Source organism: Typopeltis vanoorti, chromosome 15, assembly GCF_054136105.1.
Source record: "Typopeltis vanoorti isolate ZY-2024b chromosome 15, IOZ_Tvanoo_1.0, whole genome shotgun sequence".
NCBI classification, from domain to species: domain Eukaryota; kingdom Metazoa; phylum Arthropoda; class Arachnida; order Uropygi; family Thelyphonidae; genus Typopeltis; species Typopeltis vanoorti.
In genome coordinates, this window is record NC_143563.1 from 9,766,383 (window position 1) to 9,789,948 (window position 23,566).

At 34.5% G+C, this 23,566-nt stretch overlaps 1 protein-coding gene across 1 annotated transcript; it reads right to left on the bottom strand.

The window, feature by feature from the left end:
* Positions 1 to 4,799: 4,799 nt before the first annotated feature.
* LOC150098362 (uncharacterized) lies at positions 4,800 to 15,402 on the bottom strand. The gene is made up of 3 exons (XM_090405196.1): positions 15,297 to 15,402; positions 7,324 to 7,764; positions 4,800 to 5,010 (listed from the first exon to the last, which is right to left on the bottom strand). The coding sequence occupies exons 2-3, from the start codon at positions 7,757 to 7,759 to the stop codon at positions 4,955 to 4,957; spliced, it is 492 nt and encodes a 163-aa protein (XP_090261322.1). The 5' UTR covers positions 7,760 to 7,764; positions 15,297 to 15,402; the 3' UTR covers positions 4,800 to 4,954.
* Between the last annotated feature and the right edge of the window lie 8,164 nt (positions 15,403 to 23,566).

Consider the following 23,566-nt stretch of genomic DNA (forward strand, 5'->3'; position numbering starts at 1 on the left):
AGAGTAAAACCACTACAATCACTCAGATTGAAACAATACGATACCTTGAAATTTACTTCGATGCAGATATGAACTGGAATAGCCACATGAACCATCTACACAACAAACTCCGAACAATAAGTGGCAAACTCTACAGGTTAAAACATAGTTCCCATACGCCTAAAAACACTAATATACAAAACACTTTGCCAAAATATACTAAGATACGCTATAACAAGATATGCTTTCTGTGCACCCTACAAATTAAATAGATTAATGTCGTTACAGTACAAAATGATAAAACTGATCTTTTCGGAACAAAGAGAAAATAACGACCTTATATATTGCAATGTCAGAACACAAAATACTGACAGCAAAACATTTATGTCACTATGCAGCTTTGCTGAAACATTATTTCGATGCCAACTACAGGACAGTCAGAAATACAAAGCGTATAACAAGACCTCAGACTACTAATTATATCACATATAAATACAATAATCACTACGGAAAGGCTACGCGAAACTTCTACATCCCAGACATGATAAACAAATTACGTTTTGAATACAGAACCTTACAAACTAAATTAGCCGCTAAAGAGCCCTATGGACATTATATGAACAAGAAACACACCTTACTAACTAATGCAACGCAATATATTAGTTCAGGCTTCCAGATCGGTGATGCATCAAGACATTCCAAGTTATCGTGCGCGCGCGCGCGCGCGCGTGTGTGTGTGTGTGTGTGTGTGTGTGCACTCGCGCGCGCGCGAATTTCTCAATCATAGATTTCAGCTTCCCAACACAGCAAAAAAAAACAATAAATAATAACGAACTGGTGTCATCCTCATATAAGCTTACATATAAGCTTCGAGGATGAAAGCAGAGAAATTTGTTCTCATCCAAGATCTGTAATAATCATCATTATGAATATTATAATAATATATGTTGTAAACAGTTATTGTTATTATTATTATTTAAAAAACTTTATGTACGAGAAAGTATTTTTATGCATAATTGTGTTCATATAATGTATGTAATTTATCTGAGAAATAATAAAAAAAAAATTTTTTAAAATAATAATGTTTATCGCTGTATCGCTGCTCCTGTTTTTTTAGGTTTAAAGTGTTATTTAACTAATGTTTTTAGTTTGAAAATGGTGCTATTTAAGTCTACTGGTCACGCAGAAGACAGGGACGTTTAAATTACTAAAATCGGATCGGTAATATTCAAATTTTCAGTATTGAAAGTCATAGAGTGTACTGCAGTCACCAACTAACGAAGAACAAAGGACGTCGCTATTTTAAAAGTCGCACTATAGTCACTAACGGGAAAAAAGTCTGAAGGTCCCCGAGACAGCGAACGTCAAGCACAATGAGCTGTAACAAGTGCAATAAGCCATTAAGCGACGAAGGGGGACGGGCCGCATTGTTCTGGATGTAACAAAAACAACACCTCCACTGTTCAGGGATCTCATAAAGCACGTGGAAAGACAAAGGAGCGGCGAAACGGACCGAATGGCGATGTCTACAATGCCGTGAGAAAATGAAGAACAAAGAACAGACACCAAAGAAAAAGCAATGACGCACATCAAGGTAAGCCGCTTCCGGATCCTAAAATTATAGATAACTTTCATTCATTTAAACTCATGGTGAAAGACTTGCTAAATACACACATGGAACAAATCAACAAAAATTTTGAGGACTATGAACGTTATATACAGTTCAATAACGAGACCTCTGAAGAAATGTTAGGAACCGTGAGAGAAATAAAGACAGAATCTCCCGAGTTAGTCGATCTCTGGCACGGGCAAGCAGGTTTTTCCTCCCGGAAACTCGGGTTTTTCGTCCTGTAAACTCAAGAAAATCGACCGTAGAACCCACATTATTTCAGACATTAAATATATTTGTGTTAGGGTTAGGGACCACGAGATGGCGGCACATTTGAGCCGTCTCCTTCACTGCGTACCGCTTAATTAGTGATAGCCTTGGGCCATCTGTCTCTGATTGGGTACCAGTGGAGATTGAACTGCCCACTCAGTCTCCAAAAGTTAGATAGGGCTAAATGGCCTCGCCTACTCCCGTATATACGGGAATAAAAAGGCGTTAGCTGATTTTTTTTTTTTTTATCTCCGGTAGCGATAGAAACGCAAGGAACACTCAGGCGCAAAAATCAAGAATTGCAGGAAGAGGTAAACACATTCAAATGTCAAATGGAACACATGCTACAAAAAGAAAGAAAAAAGAACTTCAAATTGAGGGAATTACGAAACACAGTACAGAAGACTTAAGCAACATAATGCACCTGATTGGCAGCAAAGTTGGCATTCAAATCACAACCACAGACATCACCTCTATTAACCGAGCCCCCCCCCCCAAAAAAAAAAGAGAAACCGCCACCACTCATCGCTCGTTTTGCCAACAGAAGTCTGAGAGACTCCATTCTTGCAGCAAGCAAGAAACGAAAGCCGACAACAACGATCCTAAATGACAGTATACAAACCGACAATATCTATATAGACCAATACCTATCCTACCAGTCATCTCAAAAATTCTAGAAAAAATAACACTCACCAGACTACAGAACTATTTACAAAAGTACAACATCATCTCAGAAAACCAATACGGCTTTCAGAAAACAAAAAGCACCATCACTTTATTAGAAAACATCGCTGACGCAATAAACAAAGCCCTCGACAAAAACAAGTATGCCGTCCTTATACTGCTTGACTTAACCAAAGAATTTGATACACTTGAATTTAACATACTACTCACCAAACTTTACTCAATAGGTATAAGAGGAACACTGCATGGTTCAGGAACTACCAGTCAAACAGAACACAAGTAACAAAAATAGGTACATATCACAGTCGGGGTATGCAAAATAAACACGGTGTTCCTCAAGGTGCCATATTATCACCCACTCTATTCAACATATACATTAACGATGTTCATAACATATCCATAAGAAGTCAAATATTGCAGTACGCAGATGACACCGTACTACTAGCAATCCACACAGACATCAACACGGCTCTCTCCAAAGCACAACAAGACCTAAGTGAAATCACAACATACTTCAGCAAAAACGCAATTTTAATCAACGGCACCAAAGACAGATGTTGATAATACACAACCCAATAATCATGCGCCCCGCACCACAGCGATACACTGTCACACATACCGCTGCATTAACAACAAAAATACCTGCCAATGTCCCGAAATCAAACCTGCCACACATGCAAAATACCTTGGTCTCTACATAGACTGCCACCTTAAATGGACAAAATATATAGAATACCTACACACCCAACTGTGGATCATCAGCAAAACTCTTCCGAGTTAAAGACATTATTCCACCCAACACAAAAAAACTTCTGTATCACGGAATCTGCGAATCCCTACTCATATACGGAATAACAGTCTATGTAAACACATCAAACAGCCACCTAACAAAATTAGAAACATTACACAGGAAAATCGTGTCAACAGTGATTTGGACACTTTGCACGCAACAAACAATGTCCGACCAGCACATGACGAAACACAGAATCCTGAGCATTAAAAATCTGAACCACTACATGACATTAACAAGGAATTACTTCAACATCACCTATCGTAACAACAGAGACACATATCGTATAACACGACCAACAACAATTCTTTGCATCCTTCAACAACTCATACGATTATTTTGTGAGATCACATCAGATACCCACGCGACTCAACCACCTACCAAGGAATTTAAAACACATAGATAACTACAGAACATTAAAAAACGAATTCTGGAAAATTAATACACCATTAACATACACATCACAAAACACCAACAAATCACCACAAATCACAATGCCTGCAGCCCATGCATAAACAGTAACAACAACATAAATAGTGAAGGTAAATCCCACTCTCTTCATAAAAGCTAACCCAATCTTCGAAGTAGGTGGGATTAACTTACCTCACTCATCTACAAGTAATCCTTATAAGCAAATGCAGAAATGTAATAAAACAGTCAGTAAAGTATATAAAACAATAAAGAAGATACTGATTATTATGTGATAATATCATTAATATAATATTACTATGTAACACAAAAAAATAATGTAATAAATTATTCTTATTATTAAAAAATTATGTAAATAATGAGTTTATATTGTATGTTTGTGATAAATAGGATATAGAATATTTTAATTGCATACGTGTAAATACTGTTGTATAATCACTCTTTCTCAAACTTTGAAAAAAAAAATAGTAAACTACACAAGTATACTATTCAGAGTGACACAAGTATAACTTGTGTCACTCTGAACTATGTAATTGTAAATTATTGCAATGATTATTATTTTAAAAAAATAGCAAAAAATATGTTGTCATCATTATTATGGAAATGTAGCTCTTAGTGCTGAACTTTGTAAAATAATATACTGAATGTTACTCAAGATGATAATTGTATATATCTAAATATTTGAGAGAGCAATAAAAAAATTATTATTGTTCTCGTTTTTAAATAAAAGCGTCCTAATTTCTTAAAGAATCCACCAGCAGACATTCGTTTGTCACTCTGATGTACAATGAACTAATATTAAGTCGCTTATGTAAGGCTCCTTGTGAAACGAATGAAACAAATTTTAATGAACATGATTTTTCCTATTAAAAATAATCTCATCTATCCATCATTTAAGTGTGGTAGCAAATTGTTTTCTTGAAATAGAATTCAGAATTCAACTTGAAGGAAAGTCCTACATATTTTCTAGTCTTCATATAAATGTGCTATAAAATTATTCTTTGTGTGTGCGTGTGCTGAACTTTAATGAATAACTGATTCATTTATAGACAATCTTTGTTTGACTCAAAAATTCGTGCAATACAATAATTGACACTTCTCAAGAGAAGATATAGAAATAAATTCAAATTGTAATTCCATTTCATCCATATTCATATGTTTAATTTAACGTGGTTATTATTTCAATCTTCAGTTTAGGAAAAACCGCCAACACTCTTCTCAACTAAATCAACGCTTCTTATTCTTCGATCTGGAACGAAAATAAAAATCGATTCTATTAGTGAACAAGGGCTTTAGGTAAGAGTTGAGTCCCTTAAGAAACGACAAAAGCACACGTGAGTATTTCAGTTTGTAAAAATTTTGACTATTGACATTACGCACAAGTATACTTACGGTTAAAAAGCTTAACGAAGGAATGGTCGGAACTTGCTTCAATGGCAAAGAAGCAACTAAATCTAAAATTACGTCCAAAAAAATAAATAAATAAACAACTCCTTACTGTGGAAGAGTCCGCGCGGTTAGCCTAGTGGCTTTGCGCTTAGCAACCATATGCCTGGGGAAGGAGTGTCCTAGGTTCGATTCCCGTCGGAGACATGAGGAGCTGAAGGATCTTCCTCAGTCATAGCCAAGTTAGCCGGTCTTGGGCGTGGATAACAGGGTTTTTCCCACCAGTTTATCTGGTGTTTTTCATCCCGTAAACAGGCAAACCGGCCCCTTGAACACACAGGGATACAGCCAAGAATACCTTGAGGCATAGGAGTGACCATTCTATCCTCGTATTTCGGTTGCGAAATCCAAGCATGCTTGGAAGGTTGTGGGCCTTAAAGGCCTGTTAAAGCCATTGGGATAGATAGATTACTGTGGAAGAAATTATATGTTTTGTTCAAATTCCCTACTTTATCAAATGAATCTTTCATAACAATTTCAAGGGGCAGAAATCTCGTGTTTCCTAACACATTCTATCCATCTGTGTTCAGTGGGCATCCACAGATGGCGTATGGTCACGCAATGCTCGGTGATGTGCCGCACCAGACCTTGCCATGCACTCCTGTTGTTTGCTTTTCTAGAAGCTTCAACTCTCTGAAGATCAGTCATTGCAAACACACCATCCATCCATCTCATTGATGGTCTACCCCTTCCTCGTTTCCCAGGTTTACCTTCTATTAATGTTCTGAGAATTCTCCCTTCCATCCTTTCAAAGTGTTCTAAACACAGATTGATTCTTGACAATTCCAAAATAAGGAACGCAGGAGAGAAACCCCGACTCAAGCTCCGGAAAAAGAAAAAAAAGAAGGAAGACACATGCAAGATAGGACGAGACCCATGTGAGTCTATCTATTCATTAATTGTTTGTGAACTAAGAAAGAATTCCCTATCGAACTGTTAATTTTTCTAGTTTAAGGAGATAGTATTTAGAGTGTAAACATTACTCGTAAATGCGTGTAATCGCTAATGAGTAAAGCATGAGCGTAATTAATTTCTCTCAGAGAAAATATTGAGCTATTGAAATTTTTTGATTAATTATATGTGTACTTATGATTGAATTTTATGATAGAATATGTTCCTGCTATCATATCATTGAAATGCTTGAAACTCAATGAGGTGGATTGTATGAATTTAATTGCCTAGATTATGATTAAGTGTTTGAAAGGAATGAGATTCTGAGAGATATATTTGTGTACATGTACGTTGTATTTTGATTGATGCTAAATTAGGAATGTCAAGCGCACCTGACAAATTCATTATGTGTAACTTCCTGATAGTTGTAATATAAAGTATGCTTGTTGAAAGTCTAAGTGCGAAAGAATATCCTAGAAACCAAGTTGAGTGATTGAGAAAAACTAAGAAGTACCTTTCATAAATTAATCTTGTGATTTCATGTGATATGTACAATTAATAGACCAGAAATTAAACTTATTGTTATTGTTGATAAAAATAGTTGTCCGATTCAATCTTTTGCAATGCACTGATCCTATAAACACTATTCGGACCTGATAGCGGAACCCTAATGATTAGTATTGATTTAAGATAAACAGCAAGACTTCGCGTGTATGGGAGGAGTATAAAAGATGCGACATTGATGTACCCGTTTAGTAACCCGTTTAGATTCTGTCATTGATATAGGGCAACTACTGAAGATTAGTCCCTTTTTGGTTGGTGTGAAGAGTGGATAGGTCGTGAACAGTGTTATCACACCTTCATTTACAACCTGCAGATCACGTTTCTTTTCTTTGGATTCATTCATTCATTCCTTTCTTCTACGGTATACTGTTGTCTTTTCTGAACAGTCTATAACTGCCCCTGTTCAAATGCAATGTTAATGGATTCACGTTAAACTTTGCTCCAATCACACTACCTCAGATTCTTAGATTCATCAGCCTGTAAAGCGAAGGATAATCATAGAAAATTGTGTGTATTTATTTGAGAAAACATCTTTCACAAACAGTTCATAATTTTGGACAAGCCTGCACATGTTGAATTTTCTTTTTTTTTATGATTCGGTAACATTTAGTCTCATAAGAAAACAGTAAAATGAAGACATAATCAGTAAAAGAACACTTACCATTTACTGTCATGTTTCCTGACTTGGAGATACTTTCTGCATTTCTTTTGGCCAATTCAGTTTTAGGTTTTATTGGACAGCACACGATAGGTACGGCTTCATCCCAATTGCAAACAAGTTTTGGAATGTAATCATCATCAAACTTGCAGTCAGTAAAACGCTTGCACACCCCTTCATCTCCTAAGCATTTTTGATCCTCACCTCCAGGTTTTTTTGGACAGCAAAGGATAGGTGTGGGTCCAGACCAATCGCAAACAAATCTTGGTACGAAATCTTTCTCGCACTCATAAACTGGCATGCATTCCCCCTGACCTCTCATGCATTCTCTTCCCACAGCATCTCCATCATCTCTAGGATCACGAACTTCTCTTTTGGTTGAGCCACCACATAATATAATCGTTGTGAGCAAGAGAATGAACAGCTCGGCAAACTGCATCGTTTCTGTTTGACACACAAAAAATTAAGATTTTAATAGAAAACCAAGCTTTTTATGTTATGATGCTGTAAATCTTGAACTGATACTTATATACAAATAAGGACTTCGATTAATGAGTGTGTTTTCAATGACAGTATGAGCTCTGCAGACTTCTAACACACACACACACACACACACACACACATTTTCACCGAAACAAACATAGACAGCATCTTCTTCAAGTAGAAAAAAAAAGTGTGTGGGTACGCGGCGGGAATGCAGGACAGTAAACTGTATTTCGTTTTTGGGATGCCACTGGCCCGTATTTTAATGACTATTATTATATTTATTTTGACATTTAAGTCGGTATTAATGATTCTGTGGCTTAAAATCCGTTTTTTTTTACCCTTTATAATATAAAGTTATTGAAACTTGAAATCCCAGTTATCTGTTATCTGTCCTGTCCGATAAAAGGCTATTCCTGGCGAACTTTGACTCGATGAGTTCTTTGTAGCGGTATTAAGTTGCCTTTAATAACTGGAAACACTCGATGTGGTTCAGGTTTGGATAAATTTTTCTCACACGTGTGTATAGTGTTTCTGCAACGATAGCTGAATAATAAGAAATATGATGTTTTAAAAGACGTCGAAAATAAAGAAAAGAGTTCTTCAAACTGGTTTCATGTGCAATTGTTTTCATCATCTTGATTTCATCCAAAAATAGCTCACTAAAAGTAAGATTTCTTTATCAAGTTAATCATCATTATACCGGTCGTTGTTATGAGTGAAATATAAGTTACATTTTAGAAAGAATTCACATTTAATCGGTATTGTGCCATGTTGTAGTAATTTTAATTTTTTTTCATTTTTAATCAAAATAACGCATCTTTATTATGAAGAAATTTATCGCATCAACACTACGAACGTTTTTGACGTATTTTATTAAAACGACACACACGTTAACATACTTAATAATTTTAAATATGAAAAGTAATTTATAACAAATAATTGTCACAACTACTAATGACGAATACGATATAATTTGCAAACATCGCAGAAATTGAAAAGGCTAAAAATAAACTCATTTCGCTTCAACTTTTTATTAGAAGATACATCAGTGACAAAGAATCAATGGTTATTGTTGTAGAGAATAAGAGGAATTGTAGTCTCGATTCGAATTTAAGTAGTACAATATTGTATAGGAACAAATCATCTTTGCCTTGAAAGAGTAAATTTTGAATTTTTTTCCTCCTAAGAGCTCTGCTGTAAAATTCGAAGTAACTTAAAAATACCAAAGCGCTTTACGTCGATTTTACAGAGGTCAAGTCTCATGAGAACTGTTACAAAAATAACATTGTTTGTCTCTATGTATTTTATGTTTAATATTAATGTAAGTAATCCTATGGGAATTAATTGTATTTACTGTTTTTACTAAAGTTTCTAGAATGTCATAAACAAAGGCATTGCTTTGCTATAGGAACTTTGTACAATTGCTAAGTATAAGAGCACAAGAAAGTTGTTTACAACTAAATGTGTAAAAAAATTTTTTCGGGCTCTGAGCATAAACATCTTCGGAGTTAAGTATCAAAGAGATCCGCTAGCTTCATAGAGTTTTTGCTGACTGACAAAACAAGGGAAAAGAGTGCACGGAGGAGAAGAAAGAACGGGTCGGCGATAACAAAAAGATCAAGGTGAAATGCCGATTTCTTCGGGGTTTACAACCTTTAGTGCAAAGTCACGAGATCGTAAAATAAAAGGGGACTGAGCCGAACATCGAGAGGGGAGGCAAGGCCCCAGTTATCAAGAAAGAGAGGCAGTTTCAGGCAAAGAACTGAGGGCACTTTTCCGCAGAGAACCAGAGGCAGTCGAGAGGAGACGAGGTCCAGTTGCTGCCAGAGGGGAGGCGAGATCCAGTTACTGAAGCAGGAGAAGCAAAGTGCTGTTACCGAAGAGGACCAGAAGCAGTCGGATCCAGAATAAAAATTGAGAGAACAGCCAATGGCAAGTGTCGAACGGATGTCTTAGTGCTATGGGAGAACAACCGAAGCCAAAAGCCGCAGAACGATCTTCAAGCCTGAATGCTGAAACTTCTTGCCTGAACATTTGAGCACTGGGAAGATTGCAGTTCAAGACCGCTGATATTCCGATGAAACGCCTCCTGAAACAAGACCTGAGATGAAAGAAAAACCATAAAGACTTTGATGCAGGACTTGTGGAAGGTGTGATGACAAAGAGCGTCCGTAAGTGTGTCCAACCTTTAATGTGCATTCTTTTTGTAATCTAGGAGATATGTCATAGATGGACTGATAAGAAATATCTATAAGAGAGTCCTCTGATTTGTTGTTAACTGGAATATAAATTGTAAGATAACTTGCTATAGCTAGTTATCTTTGGGATAACTAACTATGGCATTAAATAAGAGATATGGAGGTTACTCTCTCTACCTATCCTTTAGACTTTTGGTATAAAGAAACAAACATTCCCATTTTAATAAATGACTAAACAATATATTCACTCTATTACTTCTCTGTTTAAGAAAACCAAATTGTCGAGACTAATTTATGAGTAAATTAGTATATAATTAGTAAATATATTGTTTAGTCATTAATAATGCATGCTGGTAAGAAAGGGAGAAAGAGGGATCTAGAGGATACTACTAAGTCTTCTGCCGATATAAAAAAAATACTGGTGGCGCAGTATTACAAACAAATTTTCCAGTGTCTCGGAAGGTGGATAAACATAGTATGCAGTAGAATAGGTTAGAAAGTTTACGAGAGAAAAAGCGCGCACTGGTAATTAGAATAAAGATATCGCAATATATAACCAAAATAATATATCGTTACACTGCTGATCGAATCGAGTACGATTTAACAACAAAAGTTTTATTATTAGTATTAATTTTTTCGTACGATCTTCAAATCAACGAAGATGATCTACGCACAGCATATTTTGAATGTTTACAAGTGTACTGAAATATTTATTTTAGTGACATCACCTTCTTCAGTTAGTTCAGATTTAATTATGACATCACACTGGTGAGTTGGAATTACCAAACTGTTAAAGATAAGTCACTTATTTTTTTGCAAGTTTACTCCAATCACAATTTATACAGAAGTGAAAATTCCTTTTGTAGTAAGAACAAAAAAAAAATAATTATACGGAATTCTTAACAATTGTACTCTTAGAAATCTTGGTAATGTTCCTTGCTGTTTCTCTTGCCAGATCGTCAAACGCAAGTAAGTGTTTTCATTTTTTCTTTGTGTTGTAAGACCCTGAATGAAATATAAACAAATGCATTTGCAGTGGATAATAATGCAGCATTTGAAAAACTATTCTTCTTATTCCAATGGCAAAGGATAAGATTTTCACCCTAAGGATTGGACTCGTTTTTGAATAAAAGTGATTTAAGTTGCAAAAACTTTGAAATATTGTAAATAACACATAAATTTTTTTATCCTGGTTCGTTTTTTTTTTTTTTTCTGTGGCTCTCCCACCCAAGAAAGATTTACGCGCAAACTTATAATAGTATATTCGTAGCGTTGGCAAGATAAGGATTTTATTTTGAATTTTTTTTTTCATAATATAATTCACACTACCTGCTTTATGGGCCAAACATGGAACTTTTTCAATCGAGATTAGGGCTGGGGTGGGGGTGGGGGTGGGGGAATTTCTACAGGATCGCTATTTCGTTAGCCACTTGGTCAACCAGCACGTCAAGCCTGCTGATTATGTCAAAGTTTTTCTCGCTGTATCCCAGTATACCTAAGCCGATTGGTTAACCGCAATGATTACGAAAGCAATGGATGCAATAGATAGCCAATAATATCATTAAAGATCAAAGAATGTTTTATATATAAGAATATCAATCCTACTTCTTGTGTGTCATATTCAGAGAATGTAGAAATATTTTTATTAACATGATTTGAATCATCGCAGGCTGCCATGATATCGTTGTTTCAAGTAGTTGAAAAATGTAATTAGTCGCATTATTCTTCTGCCAAACGGAGAGTGGAGATCCATAAGATTTTCCCGTTTCATGGTTATTCATGCATTGTTTTCAGGTCAACGCATTATATCATCTCAGCATGCTGAAATATAATGTCGGATACGAGAGACTGAATACCAGACTACAACTGAAGCAAGTTTGAAAAGCAAATTCTTTGCTGATATACAATCGTGAACCAATTCATAATCACCACCCCGACTATTTCCGGCCAATCACAATCAACTGAAAATAAGCCCTTATTGGCTATTATACTGGGAATGGAGATTTTTGTCGAGGATATCACCGGGTGCTCTCATTGCCAATGAACACATCGCTATGCGTAATCTGGATACTGTTTCGGACCAGACATTACTCTGCATGGGTTGGAGATATCCATCCTTTCCATGTGCCTTCCTGGCTATCTAATTCTCCTGATTTGAACGCATCAAATATTAGTGGAATAATGTGAAAGGCAACATCTACAGGTCAAAGATAAGCATTTTTCTCAATTGCTGACGTCCGATACGTTATTCTGTCTAGGTGATCCATTAATTATGGACAGTAAGCCAATGGCCGCTATTGTAAAAAGCAAATGATCGCTTTCTTGCCATCCTCTTCAATAAGTAAGTGATGATCTGACACAGGCCATGCAGTCAATACTACTACTACTAATAATAATAATAATAGCATGCGAAGTAATTATATTGCTGTCAAATTTTTGGCTCTTCGTGTTTAACAATAAAAATGGACCATTAAAAAATAAATAAAATTATTAAAAGCTAGTTAACAGATAGTACTTTATAGATCGCCTTAAGTGGTCTACTGTGGAGATCCAAATTGTTCTAAATTTTGATCTTGACTTCAACCTGAGAGATCACATACTTTCTAGAAAAGCAAAGAAAGCTTTTTTGTCGTGTGGAAACTTCGGATTTTAATTCAGCAAGTAGTAAACCTCAACTGTGAAACTCCTTAAATACAATCCTGATAAACTCGTACAGTTAAACTCTTTATACTTTATTAGTACACGTTGACAGCAGTTGTCTGAATACCTGTCGGTCTTTCTTACCTGAAGTTTTCAGTTTTCAATTAAAAAATCAAAATTAGGACAATAGTAGTATACAAAAACGCAATTAGGAAACTGAATCCTTTGATATTCTGGGATCATTAATAACGTGTTATCTTAATCATACTGTCAGTAATTTACGTTTCATTTGAAGTAATAACTTGGTCACAGCTCCGTTGAATTTGCATAGATGCATTTTTCGTTAGGCCTGTTAAAACAAGAGCAGCTGCTGGTCAATATTCCTTTACAGTACTACTGCAAAATCTTCAAACCTACTTCTTGTCTTCTTCATTTATTGCATCTACCTCTGTTTTCTAAAACACCCTTCCTTATGATGAGTTTCTCATCAAAGTTTACGTACGCCACTGCCAGTAGATTTGTTCTTTCTCCGTCTTTAACTTACACACGGTACTGATCTTCTGTAGGTTTTCTATCTCTCGTGAGTGGGGTAAATACTAATATGTATAAAAAATTAATACAATTTTTAAATTAGGAAAGGGAGTTTGCCTGGATATCTTTTGCCAGAATTTTATCTCCACTTGCGCAAGCAAACCAACCTTTATCCCCCCCCCTCAACATTCTGACTCTGCCTCTTTCGCTCTGTATGAGTGTTTTTAGGAATGTTAAAAGTTATTTTTCTGATATGTTTTTTTTTGATAATTTTATATTATAATCTAATATCTCGAATTGTTTTGTAACATGACGTTGTTGTTACTTCTAAATTACAAATCTTGAATGGAGTGTTAATTTCCCTGTCCAGATATCTAGACCTGAAGCAATTGGTGAATACCTCTGAAAAAAGTCAACGTTGGGAATTTCTCTGTGGCACTGTAATGTATCACCAAGCGATTTAGGACCAATACTATATGTCAGATATCTTAATTTATGATTTTAAAAAAATCAGACATTATTATATCTGATTAACATTAGCACAAAAACTTGTCTGCCACACGTAATTTCTGCATAAAAATATGAAATTTAGTTCTAAGAAGGTCCTGGATGAAAACATCTCGGAAACAGAATTTTAGTGAGTGAAATGGAGTAATGCAACTTTTCTTGTAAGACACTCATTTTTGTTCCGCAGCAAAAAAATAAATAAATAAATAAAAATAATTCTAAAATGTAGTCTTTTGAGGTACAACATGGAACATAAAACACAGAAGGTTCCCAATTTTTTTTTGAAATTCCGAGTTGTGTATAAATGTGGTAAATGTTTGTTTTGCAGGAACGTAGGCAAAACAGTAACCCAATCGAGCAGTGGCCCTGCTGGAATTTGTGATGGTCAGTTTTGTGGCACGTGCAGTGCTTTCCGCCTCCAATCCCGTAAGCATATCAAATATAAAATTTAAAATTGTGTACCATTTCGCTATAAATTCCAGTTCATCTGATCCTGAATCATAAAAAGATTTTCCCGATTAAAAAGTAATCAGTAAGTTATAAAGAAACAGATGCAAGGAGAATTACTTTTGCAATCGACAGAATTCCCCTTTGTTTCTTTTGTTCCATGTAAGTTTTCATTAACTCCATTCATATTATATATATTATGAAATAACATTTTCAATTACGATGGTAAATGACCACCAGGCGACGAATTAATGACTGCTAACAACATTCCGCGATAATAATTGAATTCATGTCAAGGTCAAAATGTTAAAAAGGTGAAACATTAGAATAATAGCCCTGGCTAAAAGGGAAGTGAACAATAGACAGAATATAAGGGGAAAAAATTGTTTCTAATTTAGAGCATGATTTAATATATAAGATCCAATGTGTACAAGATTGTAAAACATTTAAGTATAGATACTAGAGAAAGCGTAAAAATAATCAGGGAATTGATATTAGAGGAATTTTTAAATTTCTATAGAGAATTGTGGAGAGATGATATTTTTAGAAAAGTAACTGGCAAAAATTCAATCGAAGTGACACAAATATTACATTTCTTGACTTAGAAAAACCATTTGATAAAGTTAAAGGTAGAATATATTTATATTTAAAATATTTAAAAGAAAGTCAAATGCCAAATAATATTATAAAAGCTATAACAAGTATAGATGAAAAAAAAAATCGAATACAAATAAGATTCAATTATCCACATATCCGATAGAGATCAATCAAGGTGTCCGACAAGCAAGTCCCCTTTCAGCAACTCTGTTTAATATTTATTTAAATGAAATTATAATAAATGGAATAAAATTTCCATCAAGGTATTAAACTTTCTCCTACTCTGAAACAAAATGTAAACTTTCTCCTATTCTGAACTTAAACGTTCTCCTTTTTGCGGATGATCAAATCAAATAATAATTACAAATTCCGAAGAGAACTTACAGAAAGATATTTTAAATTTAAATAAAATAGACAAAGATTATGGAATGATAATATCAAAATAAGAAATAAAAATAAATAAATAAATAAACTTCCCATTTAAACGACATGATCCAATAAGAACTAAAATAGAAACAAATTAATAAGATTTTAGAACAGGTGAATTCATTTAACGAGGAGGGTACTCACTGTTTTCCTCTTCCAGATAAGTAGTACGTTGAATATAATATTTTTCAAGTTCTGCGTACAAGTGTCCACCAGTCTGTGAATACTCGTAAGCTACAAGCGATGTATTTATATCTCCAAAGGTGGTCAGCATTGTGTTTTATGCTGTATTGAATTACTCTCGACTCGGGAGATCATATTTACATCATTACAGAATGCTGACTTCGACAAGAGCAGTTGAACTGTTCGGACAAATTTGCCCTTAAAGATCATATCACGGAAGGGGATGTGTTTATTGTTTTTACCCACAATTAGATATTTTTTTAGTTGATTTCGAAGCCATTGTATTTCCTATGGCATATAAGGTAGGTTGTAACCGCTTAGCATTTAAACAGGTCGGCTTACTTCGGGTAATCATACAACTTTAGTTTCGTATCTGCACAACCAACCTTTAGGTTATTGTTCAGTAAGAAAAGCCATTTATTCTTAAAACAGACGAATTAAGTAAAAAAGTATTAGAGAGCCTCCAAATTCCTTCATGGTGAATGCTTCCTTCCATCCAAAGAAAGGAAGCATTCACTATGTGTATGGATTAGTAAAGAATTCGTCATTAGTCCAATCCATTTCAGTACACCTAAGACAGCAACTTCGACAAGTCAAGCAATGGAAATAGATTATGAGCCTTCTGACTCACATTATACGTGTTTTTAGTTCCATCTTCAATGGCCTTTCCTAATTTCATGTGTAGTCAGTAAATTGTCACTAATTTCGTGAATCCAGTATTAGGAACTCGAAAGTTTTCGAGATAATATTTCTCGAAAACCGTCCTGTTCCATCATTCTATCAAATTAATTTGCTGTTTTTATCACTCTCGCGATGCCTTCAAACATTGTAAACATTTTTTTTTTTTTTGATTTTCCTCAATTCAATTTTCTTTAAGGTTAGGTTTCCTTCTTTGGAGAATTTCACTGTTCGTTCACAACCCCGACTTGGTTTTCCATTCCAACTGCAGTGAACAACCAGGCAGAGTTGATGAGACAGTTGGTATCAGAAATAGCAGAATGTTCATGGACTTTTCGCATATAACACACCACTTCCGTAGCCTTTCTTGTTTTTGTTGTATTTTGAAACAACTATTCGACTTGTTCGTTTATAGAACGTGTGGAACCACATTTAAAAATCATAATTCCTTAAAGCAATACACTTGTAGAATTTGAATCATTTGAAATATTGCTTAATTTAATGTAAGAATGTTATCGGATAAATGTGTTCAGAATACTTGATAATCAAAATAACGATTCTTTTAATGCTTGTCTGAAATCAAAGTCCGATTTCGACTGTTGTAATAAGAGATTTTCAGGAAAGTCAGATTTATAATAGAAAAAGAAAATCCTCTAATGCTGCCCTTAACACTTGCTATTATTAATTTTGTTGTCAGGAAAGTACAATTGAAAGTACAAATAAGGATAAATAAATAGTGACAAGCAAAACATTTGCATTGAAATGTGTTCAGGGAAAGAAAAAGGGGTTTTATTAATATTTGGAGGATAAAATAGTGTTCTACTATTCAAACTGATAATTAAAAAGTATGATCCTTGGTTATCGAAGAGCAGGAAATAAGTGAACATACAACAGAAGCCACAGATATCTTTATAGTTTAGAAAATCAACTGGTTTTAATTTCAGAATAGGGTTCGTTAAATATTAATTTTTTTTATTCATAAAATTAGTGATGGTTGCAAAAAGAAGTTTATTCTCTGCAGATTATTATGCAAAAGATTTCCTGAAGGTTATGTTTATCTGAATTAATTATCGAATTACGATATCAACGGATTTCCTGAAATAAAAGTTAATCCTTACAGAAAGGTTCTTTATGCGATCGACATTTTGTCAAAATGAATATATTTTTCTTTTTCTAATCGTGTTTTAAATTCAGATGTTAGCGAATAACAATTGGATAGTGAAATAATAATTCAAATTTTAGAAGACAATTTTCAGTTTGAGTTCTAAACAAAAACGAAAAATTCAACCAGCTTCACACGAAATAAATCACATTAATTGACATCCAATGGACGAATTCATGTCGCATCCTGGCCCATAAATTACAAAACAAGTTAAAAATAGTAAATACAATAATAAAAATGACAATCGTGTACCATCCTTTTTGAAAACCCTGCATATCACAAGATGGTAATAAATTTTTTGATAACTTTTACATAATAATCTGAATAAAATGAACTTGTTTCTTGTAACCATAATTAATGCTACGAAAGAGTGAATACTTAAGAAACTGTAATAGAAAATAAGACTGAGTGGCGGTAACTGATTTTCTAAAACCTTCCTAATATTCCTGAAAAGTAAAAATGGTAATGAAAGGAAGAAAAGCGCAGAAATGGTGAAAAGTACTCTTACATATTGAATCAATTTGTGTATTTTAGTTTCTAAAACAACCCTGCGTTTATTTTTTTTAATGAATCATATTTATGAGTATTAATGAATCATTAATACCCTTGGAGGGTAATGGATGGCAATGCTGTAGCCAGTGAAGTTCTAACTGAGCCTCGGCTATTGCTGTTACCCTGCTGCCATGATCAGAGCTTTAATAGCTCAATAAGACCTTATCCCTGCACTGTCTTCTACAGATAACGGGGAAGATGAAAACATTCGTGCATCGCTCCTTAAGCCAGTCCTTATAAGGACTATAAGGACAGACTGTGGTTTTGTTGCTTCATGGAATGAAAGCGTAAAATTGCCTTTCGATAAAGACAAATATAAGATTTGATAATATCGCTTGACAATTATTATTATTACTTGACACCTACAATGAACCCAGAGATTCACAGAGGGAGGGCTCTACAAGTCTCTGTCTCCACCAACTAGACCAACCACATCTACAACCAAACACGACCAGTAGCAGATCACAAACCAAAAATTGACAAATAACGGATTGTTTGGAAGGAAAAGGTTTGCTAGGAATTAGTTGTGATATTACTTTTGCATGTAGTACTATAATTGTGTTCTTGTTACCCAAATGAAAATACATGTCAGGACGTTGATGACAAGCAATTTTAAGCGTTTGATATATTTTATCTTTCATTAAATAGTGATCATTTTTCCTTTACTAATGGTATTCAAGGGGAACATTTTCAGATGAATAATAGTGAGGGCGTTATCTAAAAATCTATCTAGATTATTATTATGATAAGTAACACAGAATCAGAGAGAGTTAAGAAATTTGAGAACAGGGTTTAATATTATCAGAGATTTTTCAAATTTATATATGAATTATAAGAATTAAGTTAGTATCTGATGCTTTTAAACTACATTAAAATAATGATATAGAATGTTAATTAACAAACAAAGACTGCATTAAAAAAAACATTATTTTCTCGTGAGTAACATCCAATGTGTTCCGGTAATGGAATATGCTCATGCCGCTAATCCTCGTAAAGAATAAAAAAACAATATAAATTTATAATTTAAAGGTATTTACATTTAATCTTCATTTAGCAGTTCGGCACTATAAAAGACTCGTCCACGACGAGTTTTCACTTAGATTATCTCCTTATGGACGTATTAAGTTTGCATTAGCAACTACAAACCATTCTAGTAGTTGAAATTTGAGAAATTTCTCCCTCACGTGTGTGTAATGTTTGTGTAACGATACTGAATAATAACAAGCAGGTGTTGCCGTAGTTAATATCAAAAGAGCCGAAGAAGATGGTAAATCTCATTTTAAAATCCTAAGCGTGCACCATTATTTTCATAATAACTATTTTCATGCAGTCATTCTTCTTAGACTTACTGGAATCTAAAATGTTTCTCTTGGAAAAAACATATTAAAACAAGTAAATAAACGCGAGGTTTGAATAGTTATATAACTAGCCTTAAAGAGCATCCCTTACATCTGAGGATGAAACTCTTTGAGCAAGAGAAATGGAGTCTTGGAAACAGTTGCTTTGTTGACTAATTGTCAACAAAGTAACGTATTGCTTTTATAACAGAAAAGGAACATGAAAACATGCAACAGGATATTGATTAGCCAATTCATACACATAGAAGGTATCGTTTGTTTCTATCATTAAATTGCAGGTCAAATACTTGGCATTATCACTTATAACTCAAACGAAAAGTAGAATATGATAGAATAAGTTTCGATACTTTAATTTATAAATTAATTGTTACAAAATATGCTTAGAGTCGAGTAAATTGTCCTTGTTTTAAGATATTTAGGAAAACGTTAATGAAGATGAATACTATAACTGGTTGGTATATTTCAGTTACTCAAAGGTGTAAATATACGAGTAAATTTGGAAGAATACGACAAGGGCTACTTCGGAAACAATCCGCAAAATCTCTTGGAGACAAAGGGATATTCAGTAGATCGTCAAACTGTTTTCCCATTGTAAATATGGGCAAAAGAATTATTTATAGAAAATTTAATATTATTAACTTTTCTACATCGGTGTCCAAAAGACTTGCGCAAAACAGTTGACTCTCAGAAAACAAAAACTTCACTTCATGAAAAATGACAACGTTCTGTTGGATTGGTTGACAAAAAAATCATAGCAACTGATTTTATTATTATTATTATTTCTTTGTTTGTGTGCGCGTATGCTGCTGAACTTTAATGAATAACTGAGTAGTTTATAGGCAATCTTTATTTTCTTCCAAATCTTCATTTACAAGAATTTAGATTTCGATTCGACAGTTCTTGCAATGCAATAAAGGAAACTTCTCAAGAGGAGATATAGACATAAATTCAAATTATAATTTCTTCCTCATTCAAATGTTTATTTTAACTTGGTTATTTATTCAGTCTTCAGTTTAGGACAAACCGCCGAAAATAAAAATCGCTCTATTAGTGAACTAGGTTTTAAGGTAACAGTTGTGTTCCTTAGGGAACGACATAAGCACAAGTGAGTATTTCAATTGGGAAAAAATTTGCTGTTGACATTACTCACAAGAATACTTACGGTTAAAAAGCTTAACGCAGAAATGGTCGATTGGTTAAATGACAAAGAATCACCTAAATCCTAAACTTCACGTGTTCACTGGGCATCCACAGACGCCGTATGTTCACTCTGATTGTGATGTGCCACATCAAGCCTTGACATGTAGTCCTGTTGTTTCTTAGTGGAGGCTACAACTCTCTGAAGATCACTCATTCCACACACCATCCATCTATCTCATTAATCGTCTATCCCGTCCTCTTTTTCAAGGGACTCTACCCTCTATTACTGTTCTGAGAAGTCCTCCTTCCATCTTTTCAATGTGTCCAAAATACTTTAAATTTCTTCTGTCAATACCCTAAAGGAGCCTTAAAGTTCTATTGAACTTTTCTTACGCCCATTCATTCGTATATCTTGTAGTATATAATATCCTCAACATCCTTTTGTAATAGAACATCTCAAAAGGAGATATCCGTTTCGGAACAGTCACTAACTGCCCCTTATGTATTTCGTAATCAGTACACTCAGTAGCTGTTCAAATGCAAAGATTCATGTTAAACCTAGCTCCAATCACACTACTTCAGATTTTTAGATTCATCAGCCTGTCAAGCGAAGGATGATCATAGAAAAATTGTGTATTTATTTGAGAAGACATCTTTTCATGAACAGTTCATAATTTTTGGACAAGGGTAGCCTTCATATGTTGAATTTTGTTTTTATTTATTTATTTATTTTTTTGATTCGGTGAAATTTAGTCTTATAACAAAACAGTAAAATGAAGACATATTCAGTAAAAGGACATTTACCATTCACTCTCATGTTTCCTGACTTGGAGATACTTTCTGCATTTCTTTTGGTCAATTCACGTTCAGGGTTTTTGGACAGCATAGGATAGGTGCGGGTCCAGACCAATCGCAAACAAATCGTGGTTTGAAATCATCCGCGCACTGATAAGATGGCATGCAAGCCCCATCACCTCCCATGCATCCTCTACCCACAGGATCTCTATCATCTTCTTCATCATCTCTAGGATAACGAACTTCTCTTTTTTTCTTCATCATCTCTAGGATAACGAACTTCTCTTTTGGTTGAGTCGCCACATAATATAACTGTTGTGAGAAGGACAATAAACAGCTCTGCAAACTGCATCGTTTCTGTTCGACACACAAAAAAATTAAGATTTTAATAGAAAAGCAATCTATTTATGTTACGATGTTGTAAATCTTAAATTGTTACTTATATATAAATACGGACTTCGATTAATGATTATGTTTTCAGTGACAGTATGAGCTCTGCATATTCTAACACACACACACACACACACACACACACACACACACACACACACACACACACACACACACACACACACACACACACACACACACACACACACACAAATGTTCTCCGACACAAAGAGAGACAGCAATTTCTTCACGTAGAAAAAAAAAAGTATGTGGGGGCGTTTCATTTCCAGTTGTTTTCTTCATCATCTTGACTCCATCCAAAAACAGTTCCCTAATAGTACGATTTCTTTATCAAGTTAATCATCATTATACCGGTCGTTGTTATGAGTGGTTATGAGTGAAATATAAGTTATATTTTAGAAAGAATTCACGTTTAATCCGTATGGTAAAATCCTTTATATACGGGTTATATTGTGCCATGGTTTAATAATTATTAGAAATTTATTATTTTTTCCATTTTCATATTAAAATAAGGCATCTTTATTATGAAGAAATTTATCAACTACAAAACATCAACTAAGAACGTTTTTGACTTATTTTATTAAACCGATACCCATATAACTATCTATCCCAATGGCTTTAACAGGCCTTTAAGGCCCACAACCTTCCAAGCATGCTTGGATTTCGTACCCGAAATACGAGGATAGAATGGTCACTCCTATGCCTCAAGGTATTCTTGGCTGTATCGCTGTGTGTTCAAGGGGCCGGTTTGCCTGCTTGCGGGATGAAAAACACCAGATAAATTGGCGGAAAAAACCCTACTGCCCGCGCCCAAGACCGGCTAACTTGGCTATGGCTGAGGAAGATCCTTCAGCTCCTCACGTCTCCGACGGGAATCGAACCTAGGACACTCCTTCCCCAGGGATATGGTTGCGAAGCGCAAAGCCACTAGGCTAACCGCGCGAACACTATAACATAATTAATAATTTTAAATATGAAAAGTAATTTATAACAAATAGTTGACGCAATTACTAATGAGGAATAAGATATAATTTGCAAACATCGCAGAAATTAAAACAGCTAAAAATAAACTCATTTCGATTCATAATATGAAATAAGAGTATCTTTTAAGGATTTTTTATTGTTATATTTTGTTGTTATTATATTCTTCATACGATCTTAGAAATCAAGGAAGCCCATCTATGCTCAGCATATTTTGAATGTTTGAACGTATACAAGGATGTCGAAATATTTGTTTTACGGAAATCACCTTCCGTAGTTAGTTCAGATTTGATTACGACACCACATTGGTGACTTGGAGTTACCAAACCGTAAAAGATGTCACTTATACGGAATTCCTTACAATGGCAGTCTTAGAAATTTTGGTAATGTTCCTTGCTCTTTCTCTTGCCAGATCGTCAAATGCAAGTAAGTATTTTCATTTTTTCTTTGTGTTGTAAGACCCTGAATGAAATATAAACAAATGCATTTGCAGTGGATAATAATGCAGTATTTGAAAAAATTCTTCTGATTCCAATGGCAAACGACTACATTTGCACCTTAAGGATTGGATTTGTTTTGGAATAAAAGTGACTTAAGTTGCAACAGCTTTGAAATATTCTAAATAACACATACATTTTTTATCCTTGTCCTTGTTATTTTTATTTGTATTTTTTTTTTCTCTAGCTTTCCAATCCATGAAAAGGTTATGCCTAAACATATATAGTATATTCGTAGCGTTGGCAAGTTAAGGATTTTTTTTTTTTACGATTTTTGTCATATTTTTATTTAATTCGCACAACTTTCTCCATGGGCCCAAACATGAAACTTTTTCGACCGAGATTAGGGCTGAAGGGGGGGGGGGGGGTTGTTCTACTGGATCGCTATTACCTAACCACTTGGCCAACCAGCACGTCAAGCCAGCTGATTATGTCAAAATATGAACATTTATTTTCCCGGAATAAGTTTTTCTCGCTGTATCCCAGTATACCTAAGCCGATTGGTTAACTGCAATGATTACGAAAGCAATGGATGCAATAGAAAGCTAATAATATTATTAAAGATCAAAGAATGCTTTATATATAAGAATATCAATCATACTTCTTGTGTGTCATATTCAGATAATGTAGAAATATTTTTATTAACATGATTTGAAT